Here is a 25,727-nt window from a genome sequence, read left to right on the forward strand (position 1 = left end):
TCTGCTAACAACTTGTGAGGATGTAAGTTCATTTACCCCTAAACACGTTTCCTCCTCCGCTTTGGTATTTACAGCTTCAGAGGATGCTCAGCCTCAGCAACACACCTGCTGGACCTGCTGCTGCTGCTGCTGCCAAAGGGAACGAGGGCATTGAAACCAATGCATGCGCTGACTTTGTTTCAGCAGCTCCCGGGCGCTCTCGTGGAGGCACAGGCCCCCAGCTGTTGCTAGACATGGTTCATGAGCAGAACCAGAGCGCGGGTGTCCCTGTGCCTAAACGTTCATAGCCTGACCAGGTAAATCAAATCCCATGATGAAAGGAGTGTGCCAGTGGCCATCTTGTGCCAGCGGCCATCTCCAGTTAGCAAATGGAGACACAGCAAAACAAAGTGATTTGCCAAGGACAGAGCTGGGAGTTATCTTGTTGTACCTCCCAGGGGAGAGCTTGGTACTACAGACAGAAGATGACGTACGTTCTTGCTGGATGAACAGATACTTTGTGTTTTGAAGTACTTTTATTCCTCCCCGCATCCCTCCCTTTCAGTCTCTTTACCTCCTTCATTCTTTTTTTTTTTTTTTTTCCCCAGGCCTGCTCTTCATAGCTCTATCTTTGATTATGTTCTCCAGGGTAACTGCTTCTTCCTCGCCAAACACCTGGTGCTTTGTTGTGAATAAGTGAGGACAGACACGCAGGAAGGCAGAAAGGGAGGGAAGCCAGGCCCCGGAGAGCTACAACCTGGCGCCCAAGGGGGCTCGGGTGGGCGCTGGCCTCGCAGCCTCCCGGCTTTGCTCCGCTGCTTTCATGCTGCGTTTGGCATTCTCTCTCTCTCTCTCCAGTCAAGTCACCAGGTGAAATCCGTACCAGCTGACCCTCAGTTACCTCACAGAAGTGCTCACAGGCTGCTGGTGCCAATTGCCCTTTTCTCCAGTAATAACGGCTCCCCTGTGCTACAGCCTGCTTTAGCTGCAGTTTTGGTCTTGCCGGAATAACTTGACATCGCTAGTAGCTGGAAACAAAAGCTACTTGTTTACATCTTTATGTCTCCTCTCTGTGCCTGCTGCTGTTTACAATTCTACCTGCTCTCCCCCATCTTGCGGATATCTGGTCATTTTATCAGCTCACTCACCCGGTGTCCCAGCAGCTGCACATATACGAGGAGAGAAGGAGCCCTGAGCAGGAAGATACAGCGTGGGGGTTTGGACAGTGATATTGAGTAATTTATCAACAGCACTATCCCTGCTGGAAACAAGTCATCAGCAATAAGAAAGGTGCACGATCTTCCCCTCTGAACTCTGGAGCAGCAGCAGGGCCCGGCACTGAATGCTAATGGCTTCGTGCAGGGCTTGTTGTCCTCTGCTTTTGTTCTGAAGTACAAGAAGACATCTGCTTCCACAGGGCAGCGTTCTCTCAGCAAGGTCTGCAGAGGTGTTTGTACAGTCCCACAAAGGGTCTGTGAAACTCCTTCAGCATTTTGGAGCTATTGAGGTTTTCCACCAAAAGGGCTTCAGCCTAAAAACTTCTCTGTGCACAAGGAAGCAGCTGGTGCGGTCTTGTTGCATTGTGCAAGTGTTACAGCTTGCTTTTGCTGTGGCCAGACTCTCTGATGTTGCAGCATTGAGGACCACAGCACTCATGCTTGTCAGCCACATCTCTGAGCCTGCATTTGAATTAAAGCTGTCCAGGTTTCCATTTTAGTCACATGAGAAAAAGAGTATTTTGGTAAAACTTTGTTCCTGCAGATGGTGTGGGGGTAAGAGCCTGCTCCTATTCTTTTGCTAGAAGTACACTTCTGTAGAATACTGCTGATAAACTGCCGTGACTATTCTTTTACCTCATGCAATTCCTCTCCCATAAATCCCATACAGATGTGTCAGAGTCCTTCATTCCAATGCAGCATGAGGCCTGTGTAGCGCAGATATCCAGACACCTTTCCTAAAAGATCTGAGTCCTATGCTTTCATGGATACATTGTCTTTCCATTCCGTACCGCTTGATAGTGAAAGTCTTTCCATTGATTCCCCAGATCTCTAATTGACTGGACTTGAGCTGTCTCAGAGACTTGTGCTGCTTCAATGACCAAAACCAGCCTCTCTGACTAGAAAACAGAACACATTTTTTTCTTCATTTTTGAGAGAGAGAGGTATGTGGGACTGCAAGTCTTCAAAGTCTGTGGTCTGTGGTCCAAGAGCTAAAAACAGTCACAAACTTCTCCACCATCTGGATGAAAAATTACAGCTCATCTTGCTACTGCTTCTTCTTCAGCAGTAAGAAAAAATAGTCACTTTTAATAGGGTTTATCTATTCAAATTTTTCTCTGCCTGTAACAGGGAAGAAGCTTAAAGGCCACAGCGGGATCACAGATTTAGTCTAGCTACCAGATTTACAGTCCTGGGAGGTGTGCACATAACCAAGTGATGTATCACTTAAATATGTAAATAAGTTTTCCGTGGGGAGCTCTCAGACTATGCCTCAGAGGAAGACTTTTGCTTAAATACGCACAGAACAGCTTTGTTGTTGCAACTTTATGGAGCTTGTCCCTTCAGGCTGCTAGTCCCCAAAGCTGTGCAAGTCCTGGCCAGGCTCGTTGATGAGCTAGCAAATGTGTTCAGCTACAGACCTCTCTAACCCTGCCAGCACTCCTCTCCCAGCTCTGTTAGAGGGTGCTGCTGCACTTTACTAATAATAGAGCACTTACATTTTGTTGTGGAAGAGACATAGGACATCTGGGTTGTGCACAGTGAGGGTGATTCTCAAATGATTTTTTCATGGGACTAAATTACAATAATTCAGCTTTTGGCTTGCTTTGAAGTTACTGCAGTCATGCTATGACAGTTGTGGTTCTTTTTCTTACCAAAAATGCAATGCAAGTTGTCCCTTAAAATGGCAATTCTTGCATCTCTGCAGCAACCCTCTTCCTGACAGAGAACACTGGCATTGATTTGCCATTGTTTTTAATAACTTTTCCACTTATCCCTATTTCTTTAAAACAGGTATTTGGAGACCTTCTCTGCCAGCATCAAGAACTAGTTTTAAAGGTAGAATTAAAAATTTTTGATAAATTATTTTCAGAAAATTTTAGAAGCAGATTCATCCCAAGAGATCTAGAGAAAATAGTCAGGAAAAACTAGTCTTGTATGGAACAAAAAAGAGGAGGAGATGGAGGCATAAGAACAGCAGACAAGATAGAAGCAGGAGGCAGGGAACAGAAGCTGGATGAAATCAGCATATAAAAGCTTATTTTAATGTACAGAAAACACCAAGTCCTAAAATACACTTTCCTGGCAACGACCACATTGTTAAGAAGTTTCCCTTTTGGGGCAGAAGGGGTGGACATGCTCAGTGGCATTATTCCAGCCTTATGCTTGAGATATCATTTCTTCTACGCCCATTTCAAGCAAGTGCTATTACAAGCCACACATAGGCGCACACAAAAAACAACCAAGAAAATAGAAACAGGCATTATTTCAGACAATGAAAACGGAGCAAGTTTTGCATGCAGATGGCCGCCTTTGAAACCTGGCTTGTTTTCACCACATGTCAGCATGGCTATGTATCTTTCTGAGTTACTGTGACAAGAGCTGAAAGTGGATGGATGGCTGTTTCACTGCAGATTTTGATAGCAATTTTCAAAGATTAGGACTGTTTTGGAAAGACAAGTTTTAGAGTCTACTTTCAGAAGGTTCTTGAGATTAGCAATTAACTTTAGCTACTCTGATATCTCTTTCAAAGATGATAGAGGTTGAAGGAAAATCGGTCATAAGAACCTGAATTTGGTTTCTTATTGCACTGTGCTTGTGTAGGGAGGGCTTTGTCAGAGGTTTCTCAGGGCCACCTTCATAGCATGAATTTCAACAAGAGAAAGGGCTGTGATCAAGGGAATAAACATACTCCTGAATGTGATACATCTGCATTGATGTAGCATGTGGCCTTGTGCTTTTGTTGAAAAGAAACGGGATCAGGAGGCAATAAAACAGGCAAATTGTCTTTGTGCTTATACCAATTATTTGCTTTTTAACTTTTTTTTTTCTGACCTTTTGTTCCCCTTGTTGGCTGGCTAGTATCCTAGGTTTACCTTCTGATCTCAGCCATTAGTCTCCCTGTCCCAGTGGGAAGTCATTTCATACAGCCAACATGGTAAATGTTGTGCAGCTGCTTTCACAGAAGAATTATAATGACTGCTGTTAGTATTAACCACTATGTTTTTTAATTAGTTTTGTAAAGCAATGTCTGCAGAAAGAAGAATCATATTGACATGACAAACTGCCATAGCTCTAGTGACACCTAGAGAGAGGGACTTAGCGCTGGCTGGGGTCTCTTATCTCATTTAAGAGTCCATTTCTCTTCCTTCTGACTTTCACTTCTGCTTTATACTAAACAAAATTATGCTTTCTGTCAAGCTAGGGTCACATCCACTGAATCCAATGGTAATTGAGGGAGTGAAACTATAAAAGGCGTGTTCCTTAAACACTGCTAAGAAGAGAAAAGTCAATGTGCCCACCAGCAGTGGATTTTCTTTCTCTTGTGCTATTCACTAGTGGTAAAGGAACTTCCCCAGGCTTCAAACTTTTGCTAATTTGTGTTGTAAATCCTTTTGTAGATAGCTACAGAACACTATTTCCAGGAAAGCAAGATTGGTAGGAGGTGGCGGCATCTTTTACTAGCCTTGCTGATATATTCAGAAAAATCAAGTGTGCTGTCAAATTCTGAGACTCTGCAGGTCACTCCATGCTTGAAAATGTTTTGTATCATCTGCTCTGATGAATGATATTAGCTCTGCTCCAAGCCTCACTTTCTCTGGCCATCAAAGCTACAATACTGCTGCTATTAAAAAGCACACAGAAGATCATTCTTTCCCTCCAGGCTTCCGTAAGCCAGAAAATTGATTATTTTATGTACCTTAAGCTGGTGGGAGGGAAGAATCAATGTTTTCTGTATCAGTGGGCAACATTTTCTCTTCAACTGTTCCCTGCCATTGTCCTTTGATCACTCTGGCTGTACATCAGTTGTGGTATCTCAGCACTGGAGCTGGGTACTGAATCTTCCCACTCACTTCTGGATATAGCCCCCATGCAACCCACCATCAGCCCAACAGCTTATGTTCTGTTTAGACCAACAATTCATACACACCTTTCATAACTTCCAACTTTATAGACATACAAAATAGCTTTCCTTCCCCCAGCATCCATATGCTGAACTGACAGATTACACATATGCCCTTTTTTAAAGTTCTAATTCGTGAAGTTTCATTAAATTGAGAATGAACTGGAAATGAGAATTAAATCAGTTATCTAACAATTAAATCACTTATCTCTCTTAAGCAATGCTATGCTGTTATACAAACTGTTTTCTATGACTTTGACAAGTCATTTTAAGGCTGGGTTTACCCTAGGTAGTGCCTGGTTGTGAATCTGCGAATCCTTGACCTAAAATTCACTTTGCATTTATATAGAACTAAATGCCCAAATGGACTTTCAGAGGAATCTTTGTGCTTAACTTATTCAACTTTGATTGTATACCTTGCATACTGAAGGGAAGCAGAAGACGTGAGAGAAAACAGAGGCCAGAGAAAGGCAGCAGTCTGGCCAGGATCAAACACAAGCATGGAATCATAGAATCATTTAGGTTGGAAAAGACCCTGAGATCACCAAGTCCAACCATTAACCCAGGGCTGCCAAGTCCACCACTAAACCATGTCCCCAAGACCACACATCTACACATTTTTTATACGCTTCCAGGCACGGTGATTCCACCACCTCCCTGGGCAGCCTGTTCCAGTGCTTGACAGCGCTTTCAGTGAAGAAATTTTTCCTGATATCCAATCTAAACCTCCCTGGTGCAACTTGAGGCCATTTTTTCTCCTCCTATCACTTACTGCTTAGGAGAAGAGAACTACCCCCTGCCTGTCTACAGCCTCCTTTGAGGTAGCTATAGAGAGCAATTAGGTCCCCCACGTGCCTTCTTTTCTTCAAGCTAAACAACCCCAGTTTCCTCAGATGCTCCTCATAACACTTGTGCTCCAGAGCCTTCAGCAGCTTCATTGCCCGTCTCTGGACACACTCCAGCACCTCAATGTCCCTGAACACAAGCATTCGAGGTGTGGTCTCACCAGTGCCGAGTACTGGTGACAATCACTTCCCTAGTCCTGCTGGCCACACTAGTTCTGATAGAAATCAGGATGCTGTTGGCCTTCTTGGCCACCTGGGCACACTGCTGGCTCATGTTCAGCCATTCAGAAGGTGGGATCCAGGGCAGAACTGCACCGTCTCAGCTCCAGCCATGTACACCGGGGACTGGTTTTGAGCTGCCTCCCTCCCTCATATTTTTTAACAGCAGATTACCGTGGCTTCCCAAGCTGGCTGCCTGTGCTTCTGCAGGGTGAGGGTATGTGAAAAAGTAAATACAGGATTGTGAGATTTTCTCACTATAAACTAGAAGAATAGAGTTTGTGCTTGAATTTATATTTATTCATGACAAATTTTCCACAATGATGTAATGTATTAAATGCAAATGTTTATAATAATACACTTCCATAGTTCCACTTAGACCAGGAAGATGAAGAATGTTTGACAAATCTGTTAGCTGGCTATGGCTGACATTTTTCTCTGAGGGTTACCACAGTGAGTTGTAATGTTCATTTAAATACCAGCAGCTAACCCATCTAAGACAGGCTGGCATCCTGACTTCACTGGCCTCCTGTTCACACCAAAATCAAATGGTGCACATAGGCCTTGCTATATTTGCACTTAACCTAGGTGCAGCTCTGCTGCTGGAAGAGAAGTGTGACACAGCTTAGAATGTTTTTGGCCAGTGCTATACCAAGCTGTACCAGCAAGCATAAAGATATATCTTCTTGATATTTTGATCAGTAGGGCTATAGCTATGCCAGAGCAAAGAAATGGTACAAAAATTACACACAAGTACAAAGCTACCAAAGCCAATGTTTGCAATGTGGGACAAATTTTATTGACTTTAACATATGTTAATTAACAACAGATGAGCTAGCAGATCTGCTAAATGTTTCATTTTTCTTTAGAGTAAGCAATTGAAAATCTCAGTGTTGGATATGTTCACATTTCTTGTCCTTCATTAGCTGCCCTGTGCATGGACCTTGTGAGTTTTGCTGTCTATCACAGTAACAGTAATGCAGGATGGCTTATTAAAAACATGAGTTTGCATGAGCAGAGACTATTTCTTGGCCTTTCTAAAGTTTAAACATTGAAGTCTTTTTTGCTGTGCTTATGCGTCCTGAAAGAAAAAGAATGTAACATCTGTGAACAAGGCATTCTTTTGCTGACCTTGTCTTCATCCCAAGTTGATGAGCTTTTTGACTGATTGGCCACCATACTTCCATGTTTAGATTTGACATCAAGTTAGGGCAGAGAAACAGCTCAGGTCAAGACCGTCTCCAGGCAGAGTCATCGGTTTTCAAGCTGTAAGATTTCAAAAGTTAAAATGGATTAATCTCTGAGTACTGCTTGGATGCCATTTTGTGGTAGCTTTATAAAAGGATGACTCAGAGCATGTAATTAATCTGTAAAGCATTTCAGAGTTTCGCAACAAATAGGACTTCACAAAAATGGTGAAATAATCTTATTTCCAAAACGGCAGAATGAGTTCAGCTGTAACTTTTCTGCCCGGGCTATAGCAACATGTTTATTTCTGTGCCCAGGGGAAAAAAAAAACCAAAACACCACCACCAATAAAGATGGATGAATTCCACTTCAAAGCAAGGAGAGAATTGTGAGATCCAAAAATATCTCTGTGTATATATAAAACGTTTATTATAGACTTATGTAGATAAATTTCCTCATGATTTCCAGGGAGAAGAGCTGGAAGATCTACTACCGTAACCATTACTTAATGGGAGAAGACTACTGAAGTTCTGGCACAGTGAGCACAGAATTATCTACACTGCTTGAAGGTAAGTATCCATATTGCTCTCAAAGTCTAATTCATTGAATATAAGAATGTCAGGGCAGCATCAGAATAAAGATTAATTTAGGTAATTTGCTGTCCAGGGCCAGCAGCAGATGCTTAGAAATGAGCCCCAGTTTATGGTTTTATGATACAGCTTAAGCCAAGATAACAGCTCACTACTGCTAAGAGGGAAAAGTCCTGCTCCTTCTTCCAGCTTCTGCACCCCCGTGTCCTGGATTCATAAAGCACAGCTTGCCTGCTCATTTCTGGTGCTGGTTCAGACACACAATAAGCCAATTCACTGAAATGGCAGAAAAGTCACTTAAGAAGAAGAGGTGCTTGCTTTTGTCTTCGGTGAGTTGAGCTCATTTGCCTTAAGCTCGGTTGGGTCGCAGAGCCAGGCAGAGGGGTCGTGCACTTGGGGTCAGTGGATGTGGGAGGAAAGATCAGAGAAGTCTGGATAGGAGGAGGAATTAAGGAAAGAACTAAGAAGGGGAGGCAGTGGGGAGTGAGTCCTCCCGGTTGTGTCAACACTGAGACATTTATTTGGCTAAACCATCTATATTTGCCTGTTTGACACCTACTGGAAAATCATCTGGTATTCCCAGAGCAGCATTTACAGTGGGTGGAAGAGCTCTTTCCTGAATGGAAATAACTAACTTACAGTTTATTAAAAAGTCTGTACAGCTTTGTGGGGTTTGGGGATTTTTTTTCCACATGTACATTGCTTTACACTTATTGTCCTTGAGTGTCATTGGCCATTTTATGGCTTGGTCGTTCAATGTCATGCACCCTTCTGTGGCAGTTCACTGGCTCTGTGGGAGCCAGAGCTGTAAGTCACACTAGATCTTGGTATCCAGAAACTGCTGTATCATCTGAAAACTTTGCCATGTCACTTTTTAGCCTTTTTCATGTTCTTTTTTTATATGTTGAAGAACACAGATGCCAGTACTTGAACCTAGGAGGATCATGACAACTGCCTTTCCGCTGTGCAAACTGTATATAGTTCAGTGCTCCCTTTCCTACTTTTTGAGCAGTGACCAGTCCTTGAGGGAATCTTTCCTTCCAAACCAATAAGCACCATTGCCACCTTTTCTGAAGGTGACAGACTGACCACTTGAGCATTGTATCTGTCCACATGATTGATGACTTCCCTGAACAAAAGTCATGTTGATACATATATCTTATTTACTATTCATTCCCTTTGGCTGGGACTTTTTTCTGTGATTTTCACCAGAGACAGGGAGTCCTTGTTAAAGATCGGTGCCATACTACCACCTTCCATTCCTTTAGCACTTCATTGGTGCTAAGCTGTAGATCACACATCATGGCAGTTCCATAGCTGAATTGCTTTAAGCTCTTGAATAAATATCCTTTGATCTGTGTAGTTTTTCACTGTTTGGTTTCTCAATTTGTTCCAAGTCATCCAGTATTGATTATTAAGTCGAGGCAGGTTTTTTCTGATGAAGAATATCTCTGCTGTAGGAAATTCATGGATGTTTTTAGGGCCATTAGATGCTCCTGAAAATCTCCAAGGTTCTTTTGTAGCTTAGTAATATGTCCAATCACAACCATTAAATAAATAGTCATTGTGGTAGGCAAAAAAACCCTTGTGAATGCAGGGCAGGGGTTTTAAAGGCAGCAGATAATTGTGTGTGTGTGTGTGAATGTCCAAACACCCCAGCTGAAGGAAGATCTTGGAAATGGGGGGAGATATAGAGGCAAATGTTAGGGGGTGCCCAGGAACCAACGTAAGGCTGCAGACTGACAACTGCAAGCAGCTGCTCAGCAGGAGCCAGCCTGACTTGCAGCCTGACCTTCCCAAGCCAGGAGGGATTTCCCATCTACAGAGAGAAGTCAAGACCTAGGGAAGATAGATAGCACTGGTCAGAGACTGTAACTGTGTGAAATAATTAGTTCCTTCTTAAACAGAAGCCAATATCCAGATCTACTATGGGTGGTTGTTTGCTCTTTCTCACCCATGACAGGCGTGAGTCAGTCCCACTGTATCTTTGCTTGTCTTTTCATCTACTCTGTAACAAGAAGTTGAAGCTTCTTTTTGTCCTTTATGTTCTGAGTCTTGACATGCACTTTGATCGTGTTTTCAACTGTTGCTTCTCAATTAATAAGAAAACTGCTATTAATTTAAGGAAGGGTTGTATGTTACTCTATTTACTCCATTCCCACAAATGGAAAATAAATGAATAGCTTCATTGTTATTCATCTTGCCATAAAAGTTGAAGAGCTGCCAACAATGGACAGAGAATACAGCTATAAATGCAATCAGATCTGGCACTATTATTATTTAAGCTGAAAGTGATTTCCTGGGCTGAGTACATTTACTTTATCTTCATTTTAAATTCATGATGTTTTATTCTGTGCAGTTAATTCTCAACTTGTGAGCCAAACTTATATTTATTCTATTGCAAAACTAATCTTTAGAAAAATGGTACTGCTTTTTCCTGACTTGAAATATGTAACACAATATATATAGAAGTTTAATATAATTACCTGTTTTTTTATTAAGATTTCACTTATTGGAATTATTATAAGAGATAGTTCATGATCTTTTTTACTCTGACCATTAGATTACCCACTTAATATTTTTTTTAAAGTGCCTCTGAAATTTGGACACTAAATGCTGATTTAGAAACACAACAATGCTACATGACATAGAAAAATGATGAAAGTTTACAGTTTCTGTTGCCTTTCAGCCTTTTTTCTGTAACTCAAAGCCCTGTTCTTGCACTTTGAACAGACAGGCAGTCTCTTGTTTTACCCAGTCCTGGAAGCAGGACAGGAACTGTTTCATTAGTAGCTCTAACCTCAGTCAGGTGCTATCAGTGGTCAGCTATTCAGCATGCCAAGGAAGGTAGGATGTGTTCCCTAGACAGCCACCTTGTACCCCAGAATCTTTCACTTTGAGCTGCTGTTCCCGAGGCTGATAGGCACCTGTCTTCTAAGATTAATGGTGGGTACCCAGAGTCATAGGCAGCCTCAGAGCATCAGTTGTTTTGTCCTGATAGAGCTAAACTGGAATGTCACTTTGATTTGTTAGTTCATTACCAGCATTTTGCTTGCTTTTTTCCTTGGAACATTTTTTGGGTTTGGTTCATACTGACTTACAGAAACTGCTTACTCACTTGTTTATCTCTTAGTTTTCTTCCAGTCAGGAACATAATGCATAGCAGCCAACATCACTGTAACAGTATCTGGGAATTAAATTTAGGCAAGTTCAGGACAGTGATAGCATACTGATTTTAATGCTGGGAATGACTGGTCATTGAAATATCTTATCTGTTGATTGGAGTGGATACCCTGTAAACTAGAAATATTCAAAGCAAGTATGCACAGATTTTTGGAAGGATGTACTTGCTTCGGCCTTAACAAAAATTGTTACAGAAGAGAGTGATGGTAAGGATCAGATTATATTACCACAGATTTTTCTTTTGGTCTTAAAACTCTATGAATTTTATTTCTTGGAGTGGAAATGTTTTCCTTTTGAATTATTTACCAGTTTACATTTTTATCATCTTTCTTCACATCTCCACTAACAGAGTAAAAGAGTAAGTAAACAAAAAGTTTGGGATTTTTTTTCTGGAGGGCAGAAAAGATTGACACCTGTAAAGTCACAGTCAGCCTCCCCTCCTCTTTCACCTCCTATTAGTCACTGATGAGGACAGATACATTCCCTCTCCCCAAGCATGTGCTGAGCTCAGAATATTGCATGTCTCATAGCTATCTTTGGAGATAACTGTTGTATGCCTAAATGCGTGGTGAAAAGGCTGGATTTTTATTGTATTGGGTATTTTTTCTGGACAGCAGGATTGGTACAAAGGGTAGCAAACCAAACAAAATTAGTATGAACCTTAAGATGGAAATAACCTCATCCAGCAGACCAAACATCTTTGGTTTTCTTCAAGTCTCTTTCAGTGGTGGGCAGGGATGCTGAAGTCCAGGTAACAGCTCTAGGACTTTTAATATGCTTAGACAATTTTACTTCTGTGTCACTACTTTGAACCTATGTCTAGTTCAGTGATTCACCAAAGGAAATGCTAGTTTCAGTTCATTGCCTAGTAAAAACACATACCACCTCACACTACCAGCTATCGCAACTAGTTAGCACCCTTACCTTTGATCTCTCCAAACCTGCTCAACTCTTGCTGTTCCATGGAAAGCTTTGTTTTCATGCTGAGAAGTATGAACATCTTTATAAGGATTTACTTAACATCTTTATAAGGGTTTACTTAAATGAACAGGATACTGCTTCTGTACTTGTTCTGTGAGTGGTTTTGATACCATTAGATGTTTCCTTTTCCACCAATTTTATGTTTACAGTGGTCAGCTCTTTGCCTTCCAAGATTAAGACAGCTCCTGGAAGGCAGCACACAGCATGGCAAATGCCACCTTGACATATTAGCCTGATTCTAGCTCAATCTAAGCTCATACCAAGATTTTCCAAAAAACTGTGGTTTTCACTGGTCAGTGTAATTTGAGTTACTAATTAAGGTTGCATCCCTAAGACGTTTTTGTTTCAACCAATTTTTCCTGGTCAGAATGCAAGATTTAATCAATAGGTGCAGTGTTAAAGAACATGCTGCCTCCCTTACCCTTTTGGCCCAGGAGACTAATCAAAAGATGTGTCACACTATACTTCTGGTGGCAATGAGTGATGAATGTTTTTTCACATACTGAATAAAAAATGAGGAGGTACCCATATGTGCACATTTTCACACAGGTGGTTTTCAACAGTCTGGATCTCTAACCAGCTGTTTTCTCTGTTCCATTCTTGTGGATTTTGCAGCAAAATTGTTGTTCTGAAGATTAGAATTTTGATGAGGGAAAATGGGAAGTCCCTAAATCATTGTTTTCCTGCAAGCCTGCGTGGCTGGCTGGGAAGCATAAGATACACCTACTCAACAACTTAGTGTAAAGGGGCAGAACCAACCAATTTATTTTCCACTGACACCTGAAAACCTCTGATTTCTGTCCTTTTCCTGCCTGCCTTGTCTATACTTCTGCTTGCAGGGGTCATTGCAAACTAATTCTGACTGATTGCCAACAACTGTGCTATTAATTACTTTATTGGCCATCACAGATCCCACAGGATCCCACAGGTAACACTTTTGTTTGATTTTCCATGTCTTATTTATGTTTCTCCTTCTCCCTGCAATGAGAATCAACAACTTTCCCAATACAAGAGGTAAAATTTTAAAATAAAAATATATTTAATTGCAAGGGGAGGTTTGAGGGGAAAAAAAAAAAGTCCAGTGCTCTCAGACATGCTTTGGTACTTTCTGAATTACAACCTAAAGGATGGCATTTCTTCACCTATTGCCTCTACAAAACATCATAGTCAGAGGGTGGGATCATGGTGTCCCCTGAAATTGTGTGTTTTATATTGATCTCTGTCTTACATCTCCTAGAAAGCCAAATTTTATAGGCTTACACAGTTATGAAGTCAAGTATTATAGGCTTGTTATAGGGACAAGTTCATGAATTACAGAAGGCGTATGGTATAAAAGCAGATATAAAATGAGATCATAACTTTAAGGCATTCATTCATTTGAATGGATCTGAGGAAGTACAGTGTTGTCAGAGCTCACGCTGAACATGCCATCACTGTGTGACTGTGTGGTTAGCCACCTTAAGTTTGTCCCTATTTCTACTGTCTACATAGAAAAATCTTGTACCAGTGAGCCAACGCACCCTCCCCAGGAAGGCAGTGGGGCAGGGGGTGGCTACCTTCTGTGCTCCAGCTGGAAGCTAACTAGAAACCAGTTAGGAAGCAACAAGGACGTAATTCACCAACGACTTATGTCCCCCAGAAAGACAGAGAGCTTTTCACCCAATTAATAAGCACTGTATCTGTGTCTGTAGCACCTGCTTTCAGAAACACAAAGGCTAACTGCTCAAAAAGGGATTTTGCAAAGAGTATGTTTCTTGCCTGTATTTTGCTGCTGAGGGTGCTGTGTATCTGTGTTAATATTGATTGTAGATTTCTGCTTGAGATACAAGCCCCTTTCTAAAGCCTCTGTTCTCTAGAAGCATAGGGCAATTTTTTCATTTAAAGAATAGTTGAGATATTTTGCAAAGAAAACCTTTAACATAATAATAATAAAAAAACCCTCTCTACATTTATCAGTAAGTAGCTGAAACTAGTAAGTCAGAGTACCACCCACCCTCTTCTGGTACTCTCTAAGGCAAACTCCTTCCCAAACAAGAAAAAAGGACCTTTGAGGAACCCAGCAGAGCCTCCTGGTATCTCCATGCCTGGCTGAAATAAAGTTAAAATTTTCCAGAAGTGATAAAAGGGAAATGAAATTACATTTCCTGAGAATGACTAGGATATCTTAACAAGACTGCTTAGAGTGAAAGATGGTGATAAAGCTTCTGGCAAAATGTATTGCTAAAAATGTTGCTAAGGGTATAGTAAAACATAAGAATAATTTGTCTGATTGTTGTGGCATGCCCATTACCTGTAGTTTTTAATAATCAGTTAGATAAACATCTGTCAACATTGCAGTAGCACAGTAGATCCCGCCTTGGGGCAGATGAATAAGCTAGTTACTTAGACCGAGGTCCCTTACAGCCCTAATTTTCGATGATTGCACACCATCCCAGGGAAGATGGCTGCTGTACTTGTCACCCACGCTACGAACAATCGAGGTACTTGGCGCTGTTCTGTATGTCTGATGCCTTGTTATGTCCCCACGTAATAAATGGAGCAGTGAGGAGGTGAATACTGGTTTTGCCTTGCTAGTTGTAGTGGCAAGAACAGGAAGACTTTAGAGACAAAGCTTTCCTCTGTATTTGTCTTGGGTTTACCCTAAACGTCTGGGAAAGGATAGTGAGGTACCTTGCCTGATGTGCTTGTATTTCCTGCTGATGTAAGTGAACCATGCAACCACCACAGCCTTCTATGCTGGCTCCTTTTCTGCCTTACAGAGACAACTCACTGAAACCAGTCATTTGCTAGAACAGAAAAATGAGGAAATGATTGAGCTTTGAAGTCTTTACCTGCTCTGCTTTCCTCTTGTTTTGCCATTCTACTAACTGCACACAGAGCTCTGTGTGGGAGAGTCCATACCACCCACAAAATACAGCAGGAAACTATATTGATAGCATTGCTGAGGTAGTATCGCTAGGGGTATGAGGACCAGTGGAGGTGTGGAGTCAACAACAAATGGGTGATGGACAGGGCAGGCTTTCTCTTTAAATCTTATTTTACTAGGAGCTTTAGCAAATATTGAACTTTAAATATGAAATATCTCATTGAAAACAAGGTAGAATCCTGAAATGGGACCTTTGTCCACATAGCTATTTATGTAAGAAGGCTTTCCAGAGAGTGCAAGTGAGTTACTGCATGCAGTAAAACAGATGAGCTGGTAGCTTCTGGCTCCCAGAGGGGAATAACTTACTATCACTGCATGAGTCATGGAGACAGGCAGCTACAAATACTCTTGTTAGCTCAGAGGAATAAAGTTCTGTTCTCGGAGATCAGCATTCCCATCAGGCCACCACCCTGCCGTATCTTGTACACATTCTTAGTTCAAAGAAGATAAATAGGTCATTTGGGAACAATGGACTCCAAAGAACTGCAAAATAGCAGTAAAGGGCATGCACTGTCACACTACTGATTTTTTTCATTACTTTCAAAGATACTGTTCAAAGGTTTGGGTTTAGATGCAATGCTATGTCTAATTCAAAGTAGAAATACTGAGGTAATGTAATAGCAACCAAGTGAAGGGTTGTGCCCTTTCAGACAGCTGAATGTGGAGAGCCATTCAGGAGAATAATTGCTTGCTCTTTTTCTCTTGTTCTCTGAAAGGAAGTCCTTCTAACTCCTCATGGAGGGTAGAGAGAAGGAAGAGGCCCATAATAAATACTTAAGAGTTTATTCTCTGAGGTTTGGTCTGGTTTGCTGTAAGTAAAAATGTACAAATAACTAACAGGTTACAACAGTAGCTTGAACTAGGTGTTGGCTTCCTCTTTTCAAGTTTCTCTTTTTCCTTGGTTGTTCACATTACAGACAGGAAATAAGTCCTCTTTCAAGAAAAGGAGAATCCTGCCTCTTTTTTTTCAATTCCTCTGTTCTTCTGGGGCAATGAACTTGCTCTTCAATCACACTCAATACCTAACAAACGTAAAGTACAGTAACATAACAGAAACAGTCTTGTGCTGTGCAATTTACTATGTAATCCCTTGAGTACCATGCAGAATATTTCAGATAGGCTGGCTTCCATTCCCACTCTTCCCGTATATCACATTTGCCCTAGAAATGTTGTTTTGAGATTTACTTTCTATTACTATTATACCCCTGATTATGAGAAATGAGCTTGATTTTTACAGACTTAATATTGTTGATATTTTTTTCGTTGTTTTTATAAACCTTATTTCTTTAAGGGATTTATCTGACTTTTCACACTCCTCAAAAAATGTGTGGCACCTTCCTGAATGAAATAACCAGGGCTTCTGTCCCTGGTAACAGCAAAATAAAACTAAATAAAACAAGGCCTAGACTTCTAGCTGTCCTTAGTGAAAGCTTTCTCTATACTATTTCCGTGTGCTATTCATGGAAGGTAGTAGAGAAGTGGTAGTCAAAAACCACGGCATCCTTTAGAATCCTTGACTGTTGTTAAATTCCAGGGAAGAGTTTCTCCTTTCTCTGGACAAATAAGCTTCCAATCTCATCAACATTCATTTGTCTTTGCTGAACTGGCTGTAAGAAGAGGTGGATTTTCAACACTTACCTCAGCCTGAGCCAGGCAAAGGTTACCGTCTCTTTGAAATACCTTCTGACAGTCATGAATTCTAATTAGGCACAGATGATTTTTCATTCACTGAAGACTTGAACCAAAAAGCAAGAGGTGACAAAGCTCAATCTTGCTAATCTCCTTTCCTCACATTGTAAACTTAATCAGAAATTGCTGACACCGACCTTTCTTTCCGTGACATCAGGAAAAGGATGGTCCTACTGAACTCATCCTTTGCAGCCTGATGAGGAGGCCTACGCTTTCAGTAAAGTGTAGGATGCAGCTAAGGACATGCATTCCCTCTAATGGTCAAATACAGGTGACCCTGTTGACATCATTTGTGAGGTGGATAAAAAAAAGCCATCAAAGTGTTGAAGTAGAAACAAAGTGGTCATTACACCTGTGCAGCTCTTTCCCTGCACCTCAGGGAAAAGGGAAAAAAAATCTTTAAAAATTATTACAGAATGAAATTATATTCTGAACATTCTGGGACTTTATCTTCTTAGGTACTTTTTCAAGCCTGTATGGAATACGTGCATTTTTACATATGAACTAACACTGAGTTTGGCCCAGTTCTGTGTGATGTGATGATTCAAAAAAAGCAGTGTACATAAACATGTCACATGTTAGCAATATAAAACCCCTGCTGACCTGCAACCAGGAACTGCCGGTGATGGAAGAAAACTCTTGTGACATGTGTCTTGCAAAATGTTATAATGTAAGCTTATAAGTGGAATTAGCCTGACTTTGAAAAACTTAATTAGTTTTAATAAAACCTGGTATTCTGAGGTCCTTCTTTATTCATAACAGACTCACTCTCAGATAAAGATATCTTGTTCCCTTCTCTGGGATGTCTGGCAGCTACCTAAAAGACCACAAGACCTCACAATTAGGGAAGGAACAAGGTAGGAGAGAGGGCTGAAACAGGCTTTGAAATAAATTTGCATTCAAGAGGAAGCAAAATGCCCCTGAAAGATGGAAATTAAGACACTGGGATAACTTCTCACTCTTTAAGGTGGTAACCTGGAGAAATAGTATTTATGCATAGGAATTCTATGTGAGTCTAGCATAGCTGCTCTCCCCCTGCTCCCCCTCCCCAAAAGACATAAAAGCAAGCTAAGTCAGGAGATTGAGCTATATTCTGAGTATGAGCATTAACGGGTTTTTCTCCTTTAGATGTGTCTTCAGCTTTGTATATAAGAACATTGAGAGTTTGACTTCATAGTGACAGCAAATCTGAATAAAGACTTGTTGCATGGGAAAAGTTTTTTTTTGAGAAGCTTAGCAAGCCAAGACATTTTTTATTATTATTCCAGCAATTGGAGAGCATTGCCCATTAAACTCCAACTTGTTTTGGTAGCTGTTGTTGCCAGGATTCAGGAAAAATCTTCCTGAGAAATACTACTTGTAACTCTTCCATCTATGAGCAACAGAAACAAGGCTACCAATGGCTCAGGAGTAATCCTTACTGACACATCACGTTTCTATCAGGTCCAGACATCTTATGTGGGGTTTCATTTATGTTGTTTACAGCATAGACGCTTATGTCTGGGCTCTCTATCTAACCTCCCTGTGAGGTTGAGAGAGAAAAAGACACTAATTCACTTAAACTTCAGGGGACTTTTAAGAAGAACAAGACTATTTACCCACTAAAACTGCCAGTTTCTGACCAGCAAATATAAAAAGAGTCTAGGGTGACTACCTGGCAGGCACCTAGACCTAAGCAAAATTAATCCCACCCTTCACTTTAGCAGCTGTTGCATAATGTAATAGATCACAGACATAGGAATAACCAGATCATGTCCCCCATATGCTTCCAAATACGCCTGTGTGGCAAAACAGTGAAAATATTATTCCATTGTTCCAGTATCTCTTCATGTTTGTGCCAAAAAAGTCCCCATCTGCTGATGCAGCCGTGAAGCACCTTGCTTGCTGCTGCAGAGGAGGAAGTGAACAGCTGCTGGATGTTTGTTGGCTCCTGTATTCTTTCTTCGTGGCAGCAAACCAAATGGAGCACAGAAACCCAACAGGCTTTTTTGGCTTGTGGTCAAACTATGAAATGGTCCTATAAACTGGGCTATAGCCAAGTCATCTTCTCGTGTCAGGTGTCCAGGGAAGAAATCAGTCAGACCTGTAATTTGTTTTGTCTTACCTATTCCTACTCTCAAAGACAGGCATTTTTCTTTTGTCACCTTTCCTGCCCTGCTAGTGTGTTTTTTCCCCCATATTAGAGTGTATATATACATATGTGTGTGTGTATTATCTATCTGTCCTTTCTCAAACATAGCAATCTGAGTATTATTAGCATAGAAATGACATCAAGAAGTATATGAAAAAGCTATTTCCTTTACCCTCTCCTTGCAATTATGGTTTAACTGCTTCAATAAACAACAAAATCATTCCTTACACACATCATTACCATTGAAAAGATTAAAATGGTCTGGCTATCAGAAAGAAAGAAAAAAACCAAACCCCACACAGAGCAGCAGCTTCTGCATGCAGGCATTCAATCCAAATTCCAGCACGCAGCCCCTCCTTGCTAAGAAATGTCTCAGGATGCTGCTTCCCTCCCTCTGCCCAAGCAGCCCTGGAGGTGCTGAAGAAAGAGGACAGAAAGGAAAAAAAGAAGTAATTAAAAAAGAAACAAACAAACAGCAGTGAAAAACTCTCTACCTGCAACCTGTCTGAAGCTCAGGAAAATCAAGCCGTTTCTAATCTGATTTCTAAAACAAGGGAAGAAGCTGGGAAGGGCCAGTACTTCAGTGCCTGAGCCATTTTTCAGTTCAGCCGTCCCTATGTTATTGCACATAAGAATGTGTTATGATTTGCGGTGGGGAGTGCTAGTTTATTTTCCCAAAGAATGTGTTGGACAGCTTCATTACACAGACAATAGATTAATATAGCTGGTGCCTACCTTTTGTGAGTTTTAAAAGCAAGTTTTAAGAGCAGTCTATTGCTTCCTGTACATTTGATGAAAATACATTTAGACTGTTTTCTCTAAACATAGGTTTATTTATTAGATTCTATGTCCTAATTATAACATTTCACTGCACATAAAATTGAACTCAGAAAAGAGCTATTACCCCTAGATTGTTCGGTGCTTGGTACAGCAGGGTCACTTTCCTGATTGAGGCCTCACTGCTCGATTGTAATGCAAATTATGTTAGAATAAGAATAGGAAAAGTGTTTCTCATTGATTATGAAGTTTAAGCTATTTTATAAGCCATATATGATAGTTTGCATCATGTCTTATGCTGCTATACACAGACCAATTGCAATAGTACCTTTCTTATGCATAATGCTATACATGAGGCACACTGTTTTTCTTGAGGCTGTGGTGTCTTTGTGTGTACATCTACATCACATTATAGACACTCATTTGCTAAAATAACCCCGGACATCCAGAGCTATGTCCTTGGCAATCTTATGTTACTGCTGAAAGCTCTGTGTCTCTTCTGGCAATCTTTGATTTTGCTCTGTGAGTTCCTAGCTTGCAGGGGGATTGCTGGCTGGCTGCAAAGTAGCTCCACCAGCACTAACAGAACACTCAGGCTGCACATGAAGGACTCTTCAGACCTGCACATCTGAGCTTTGCTGGCACAAGTCAAAGCCACACAGGCCCCAGTTGTTGGGGACTCGCTGCTGTGTCTCACATTCTGTCTGCCTCTTTTTCTCTTCTTTTTTTTCTTTTTTTTTTTTTTTTTAAAGCAGCAAGATAGTGCGATGAGTTGGAAAATTTCCCCTGACCTCATTCGGATATCAAGGCCAGCCTTCATATCCGCAGGCAACTGACAAGTATGTGGGCTGAACATGCTGCTTAACACAATTTGTCTTCATGAGAACACTTGACTTGTCAAAAGTAAAGACTTGCAAGAAACTCTTTGTGCCCACTATAATTCCATCACTAGACTGGCCCTATTAAGTACATTATTAAAAAAATTATGTTGCCTCCCATTAATGCACACTGTGTTCACAACTTGTGTCTGTCCTATATTCTTGTCCCAGTGTAGTCACAAAACCTGCAACGTTAGGAAACCCAACTATTAATGTGTTAGGCTAGGCTAGGTTGACTTGGAGGTTTGAGGGCTTATTTTTCAGCCCGTTGATAACTTGACACCTTTTTCTGTATTTAGAATGGTTTTGGGAAATGAAGATGAGCCACAAAGCTGAAGTTGGAAGCTTGGTTTCTCTGCTTAACCATCATGGCCAGATTTGTTTACTTTCCTGTGATTGCAGAGTCTCTTATTATTATGGCTGTACGTCAGAAAGGATTTGATTTAAATTTTATATCCCAGGTTATAAAGGGATTAATTTAGAGACAATAACTGCACAAAGCCATGTTTCCGTCACTCTGCACATGCAATTTTGTCAGACTGGTGTAAGAAACAGGCACAAAAACTGAATCATTCAGAATTTAAGGTGATTGTTCATCACCAAAGTGGTGATAAAACACCACTGATTATGAGGTTCAATATTTGTCCTTCCAGAGAAGGTAAAAATATTTTCCAAGAAGCTATTTCTGCGGCAATGATACATTTTCCCTCAATAATATATTGAATAATACTTCCATACAGTTGTTTGTGTTAAAGTTGTTTAAATGTCTTAACCTTGTATTTCTATATAAAATTGTGTTAACTTTTTAAATACAGTTTACAATGTGAATTTCCTGGGTCTGAGGAGAACTACAACAATAGTACAATGATTTATTTCTAAGCTTTTGGGTGCCAGCCCACACATTCGGTTCTAAACGAAATGTTCTTCCTTTAGTTTTTTTGATATAAAATGTTCACATTTGAACACTTTAAAGAGCCTGGCAAGATGCATTTTATGTCTTAAATATGACAGACACCTGTCAGCATTTCTAAGGATTTGCCGATACTTCCATTAGTTTCTAAATCTTCTTTCAAACTCCCTTCTAAGAGCAGAAGCCCCTGGGTTGTGCAAAGTCAATGGTACATGGTGGCCAGTGAAAGGGAGTTCCCAGCATCGTCCCACCATGTGAGGAGCTCAAGGCAGCCAGTGGTGGAGGTGCTGTGCGATTTGCAGTCGCTTTCCTGTCTGAGTAGGCTTTGTGGTGGGGTGTGATAACACAGTCATTTCAGGAGTAGCTGCTGAGGTGTAAGAAGTAACCCCATCTGTGCTCCTTAGCCTCTCAACATGAAGTTTCCTCCTCCTTCACAAATAAGGTCTGCAAATGTCTCTAATCCAATTCGCTGCAAAGTCACCTGGGTTATGATTTGCCCTTACTAGTAACCTACCTGCTATTACACTGAAATGAAACAGAAGCCCTTGTGTGATCCTTCACAGCATCTTATAATCTCCAGCCTGGTAATGTCTTAGACCATTCTGTCTAGACCCAGATAAACTTAATTAAGTGAGAGTACACTGTGTAAACGAGGTCAAAAGAGCACATATGCCTCGGAACCCTGTGCTTTAAAAACTTCACTTTTCCTACCGTAGCTCTGACAGTTCTACCTTATGCAACCAAATACCAGTTACATGAAAGATTGTGATAACCTTGCAAAAGCTGACAGAGCTCTGAGATGAGCTTTTGTAGTAGTAACAATGAGCAACACTGACAATGAACACCACTTTCTTTCCATTAAGGAAAAAAGAACAGTTCAGCCTGGACAGCTTTGGAAAGAAAAGCATCCATTGTGCCTAGCTTAGAGCAATAAAGGTGCTTATGAGCTTTCTCTGTCCTGGCCTAGGAGACACAGGCATCAAAGAAGTTAACTTCTCTCCCATTTTTTTCTTAGTGCCTCGCTGGTTTGGCTCCATCCGGAAGACAGAGGGGAGACAAGATCACAAGTGTGTTCACATGGTCTCGCCAGTCACTATGTAACACAGTAATGCCCTGTACAGGTAGGATGAATTTTTGCTATGGAGAAATCCCAGTTTGGCAACATAGCAGCAACTGATTCACTACTAAATACTTTGTTGTAGTTTTACCTTCAGCCTCTGCAAGAGCCGAGGACAGGGCAGGGAGTATCTGAAGATGATGTCGTTAGCACGCCTAACACCTGGAGTGGGTGCCTATCACCTGGAAATTTTTCTGTTTGATTCTATGGACTTTGAGCAAAAGCTTTTAAGCTTCTCCCAAGACCTAATCAGTTCTCAGCCCACAGCAGCAATACTTATCTTTAGTCAAAACCACTGCTGTGCTCTGCCATGAAGACTCAGAGACACCAGCAACCACAATAAAAAATATTGCTTCCCTTAGAAGGTCAGATTGCTTAGACTTGGCATCCTCAAGTGTTAATGTAACACTGCTACAAAGCAAAGCTTATGTATAACCAGTTAATGGCAGAAGAAAATAGTTGGGGAATGTGCCTTCTTTCTCTCCCTCACACTTAAATGGACAAAACAACCCCCAAAACAGGGACAGATATAAGCAGCCTCCTGAGAGTGAGACAAACAAAAATCACAGCTATACCCAAGGTCTTCTTAAGAAATAGGTTCTTGCACTCATACATGGCTTTAAAATCAACTGCTTCTGCTGTGACAATTGGTGACTGACCAGCAGCCCTGGGTTGCATGGTACAGGCTTGCAGTTGGTTCGGGACAGTGACTGGAACTACTGTGCCTTAACGAAGATGGCGGTGGTTCGCAGAGTTACTTGGTCTCTCTCCAGTCTTCTGTGTAACACTCTGGACTACCATACCCAATCTTTCTCAGCACCTTCCTCCAAAACGCTGTGGCCCCAGCCCCAGCAACTGCATCTCTGTGAGTGCAAATGTTCTTTCTCATCTTGCTTTCTGTCCCCAGGTTCCTCCCTCTGAAGATCCAGCAACATTGAATCTGACCTTCCCCACATGTTTCCTCTTCCCATTGGTCCCAGATAAGCAATTTGTTTCTGGGAAGCTGGAACTTTCAGGATGGAGACAGGAGTGAGCAAAGGCAAAGGCAAGCTGGAAGCTTCCTGAAGCTTCTCACCTTCCTGCTCTCCAATGCCCAGGATGCATCTTGAGCTGCTCTTCCTTTACATCTCATGTGCTTACTTGCTGACTTTACCATATTGATCCAGTCATCCAGTCCTCTAATCAAACACTTCCAATCTCTTTAAAGGTAAACTCTGCCAGGAAGCTGTCTCCCTCCAGATTTCCCTCCACCAATGTCTGTAAGATAGGTTTTTCCTGCCTTTATGCTGTCCCACTCCTCTGACATGCATCTTGTTGGACACTGGGCCTTGCTACAAACATGAGGTGATAAGGAAAAATGATGAAAGAAGCATTAAAATAATAGTTTGAACTCCTCCTTAAAACAGTTTGGCATGCAAAGGCCTCCCATTGCATAACTATGTCACAAGATAAATTCTGCAGAAATCCACTCAAGCTGCAACCCAGCAAAACAACCCAGAGCAGTGCAGCACAGGCTATAGAGGGAACTGTTACGGCACACACAGAGCTGTCTATGGATTTCTTTGCAGCTGCTTACTCTATCAGACTGGTTTTGTCTACCCCAGAGCAGGATGACTGGACTGAAATGTGTGACTGAGATATGAATTACCTTATGTAGCATACCCTGACTATTCTTCAATGAGCAGGCACTCTACATAATAGCAAGATACCACTGTAGTGTGAAAATACACTCATGGTCTTCACCCTGTGTAGAAGAGGGAGTTTCCTTAACCAGGCCTTGGAAATGGAAAATGCACTAAGGCCCTTTCACCCTCCCGAAAGAAAGAAAGAGAGAAAGAAAGAAAGAAAGAGAGAGAGAGAGAGAGTTGTGATTGTGTATTTTTCCTTTTAATTTAAGCCCATATTTTAAAGTTACCATAATGACTTGGGTACGCTGGGCTCTGTCTGCTAATTGTTTTCAATTCTACTGTGTTTAAGTAACTGTACATTGATTCGTGGCTCAGCTGTGTGTACCTTTATTAGCAGGCTCACTGGATCTGTGGCACGATTCATACTTACATCAGCCTATTGACAATTTTCTTTGTGTTTCTCAGTGCCGCTACCTTCATCTTTAGTTAATATTGGTCCAGTAATCATTGCTGCAGTTCAAAGTCCTATGTTCTTTTTCTCTTCTGACAGTCAATCTGTCACTCATTTTTTAGGCAGACCAGTAGCAGAGGTTAGAATCAAGTTATTTTTAATGCTCACTGACAGAGCCAGGTTGGATCCTATCTCCTTTCAAAAGTGGAAGTATAAAAGTTATACAGTGAAACACTCTAGAAACAGACAGAAAAAAGTCTTACTTTGCCTTTGTAGCCCTGGTTGTGTGATATCTTCTCTCTTTCCAGCAGACTCATAACCTAACTAAATACCCACAAATTCTCAGCTCTGTGGCATAGGAACTTGTTCTGCTACACCAGCTGAGCTGATGCTATTCATTCTCATTTGTGGCTTTGTAGGGAGATGCTCTCAGCAAGTCAGAAGCCCTTATCTTTGTGAATAGCAACACCTCAGATAACTCACATTTGATTGTCCTACTGTCATTTTCTGCAGGTCCTCAGCCCAACTTCTGCCTGTGCTTGTACTTTGTTGGCAGTTCACTAGTCCGTCTGCACCAGTACAGAGCTGTGTTTTACAGTAAGACCAGGCTGAAGAGCTTTGTGTAACCATTTCAGAGCGCTCTTAAGTAATTTCAAATCATATCAAATGATGAAAAATAATTTCAACCTATGTCAGACTTTTTTAGTGTTGGCTTTCTGCAGGTAGACTACATAGCAAATTTTCCTGTAGAAATATTTCTAGTCTCAATGCATTTTATGCACATTTACTCAATTTTCAGCAGGGACAAAAAGATATATTTTTCCTATGAGATACTTAACGTGGTAACTGATGTAAACAAAATCTTTGCAAAGTCAGTTCTGTCTCCGGGTGCTATTTGAGTTAGTAACAAACATTGATACTTGGTAGGGGAAGACATAGTTTAAACCCGCCTATGAATTTCTACAGTAATTATAAATTGACTTGTCTTCACCTCAACTTTTATCTCAAGTTACTTCCTACAGTCCAGATAAGAAGGTTGTTTGGGTTTTATTTTCTTCTCTTTCCTCCTGAAAAGAAGACCTTATATTCCCCTTCTGGAGTTGTCTGAGGGCAT

At 41.2% G+C, this 25,727-nt stretch overlaps 1 protein-coding gene across 1 annotated transcript in view; it reads left to right on the forward strand.

Annotated features, from left to right (window-relative positions):
* The first annotated feature begins 7,746 nt into the window (after nt 1–7,746).
* Nucleotides 7,747–25,727, forward strand: part of FAM180A (family with sequence similarity 180 member A) — an 85,359-nt gene continuing 67,378 nt past the window's right edge. Inside the window, exons 1-2 of the mRNA XM_056341383.1 lie at nt 7,747–7,921; nt 22,433–22,538. Of these exons, the coding sequence (XP_056197358.1) occupies nt 22,526–22,538 (13 nt within the window). The 5' untranslated portion in view covers nt 7,747–7,921; nt 22,433–22,525. The remainder of the gene's footprint in view (nt 7,922–22,432; nt 22,539–25,727) is intronic.

The sequence above is a fragment of the Falco biarmicus genome, chromosome 5 (genome assembly GCF_023638135.1).
Source record: "Falco biarmicus isolate bFalBia1 chromosome 5, bFalBia1.pri, whole genome shotgun sequence".
NCBI lineage: Eukaryota > Metazoa > Chordata > Aves > Falconiformes > Falconidae > Falco > Falco biarmicus.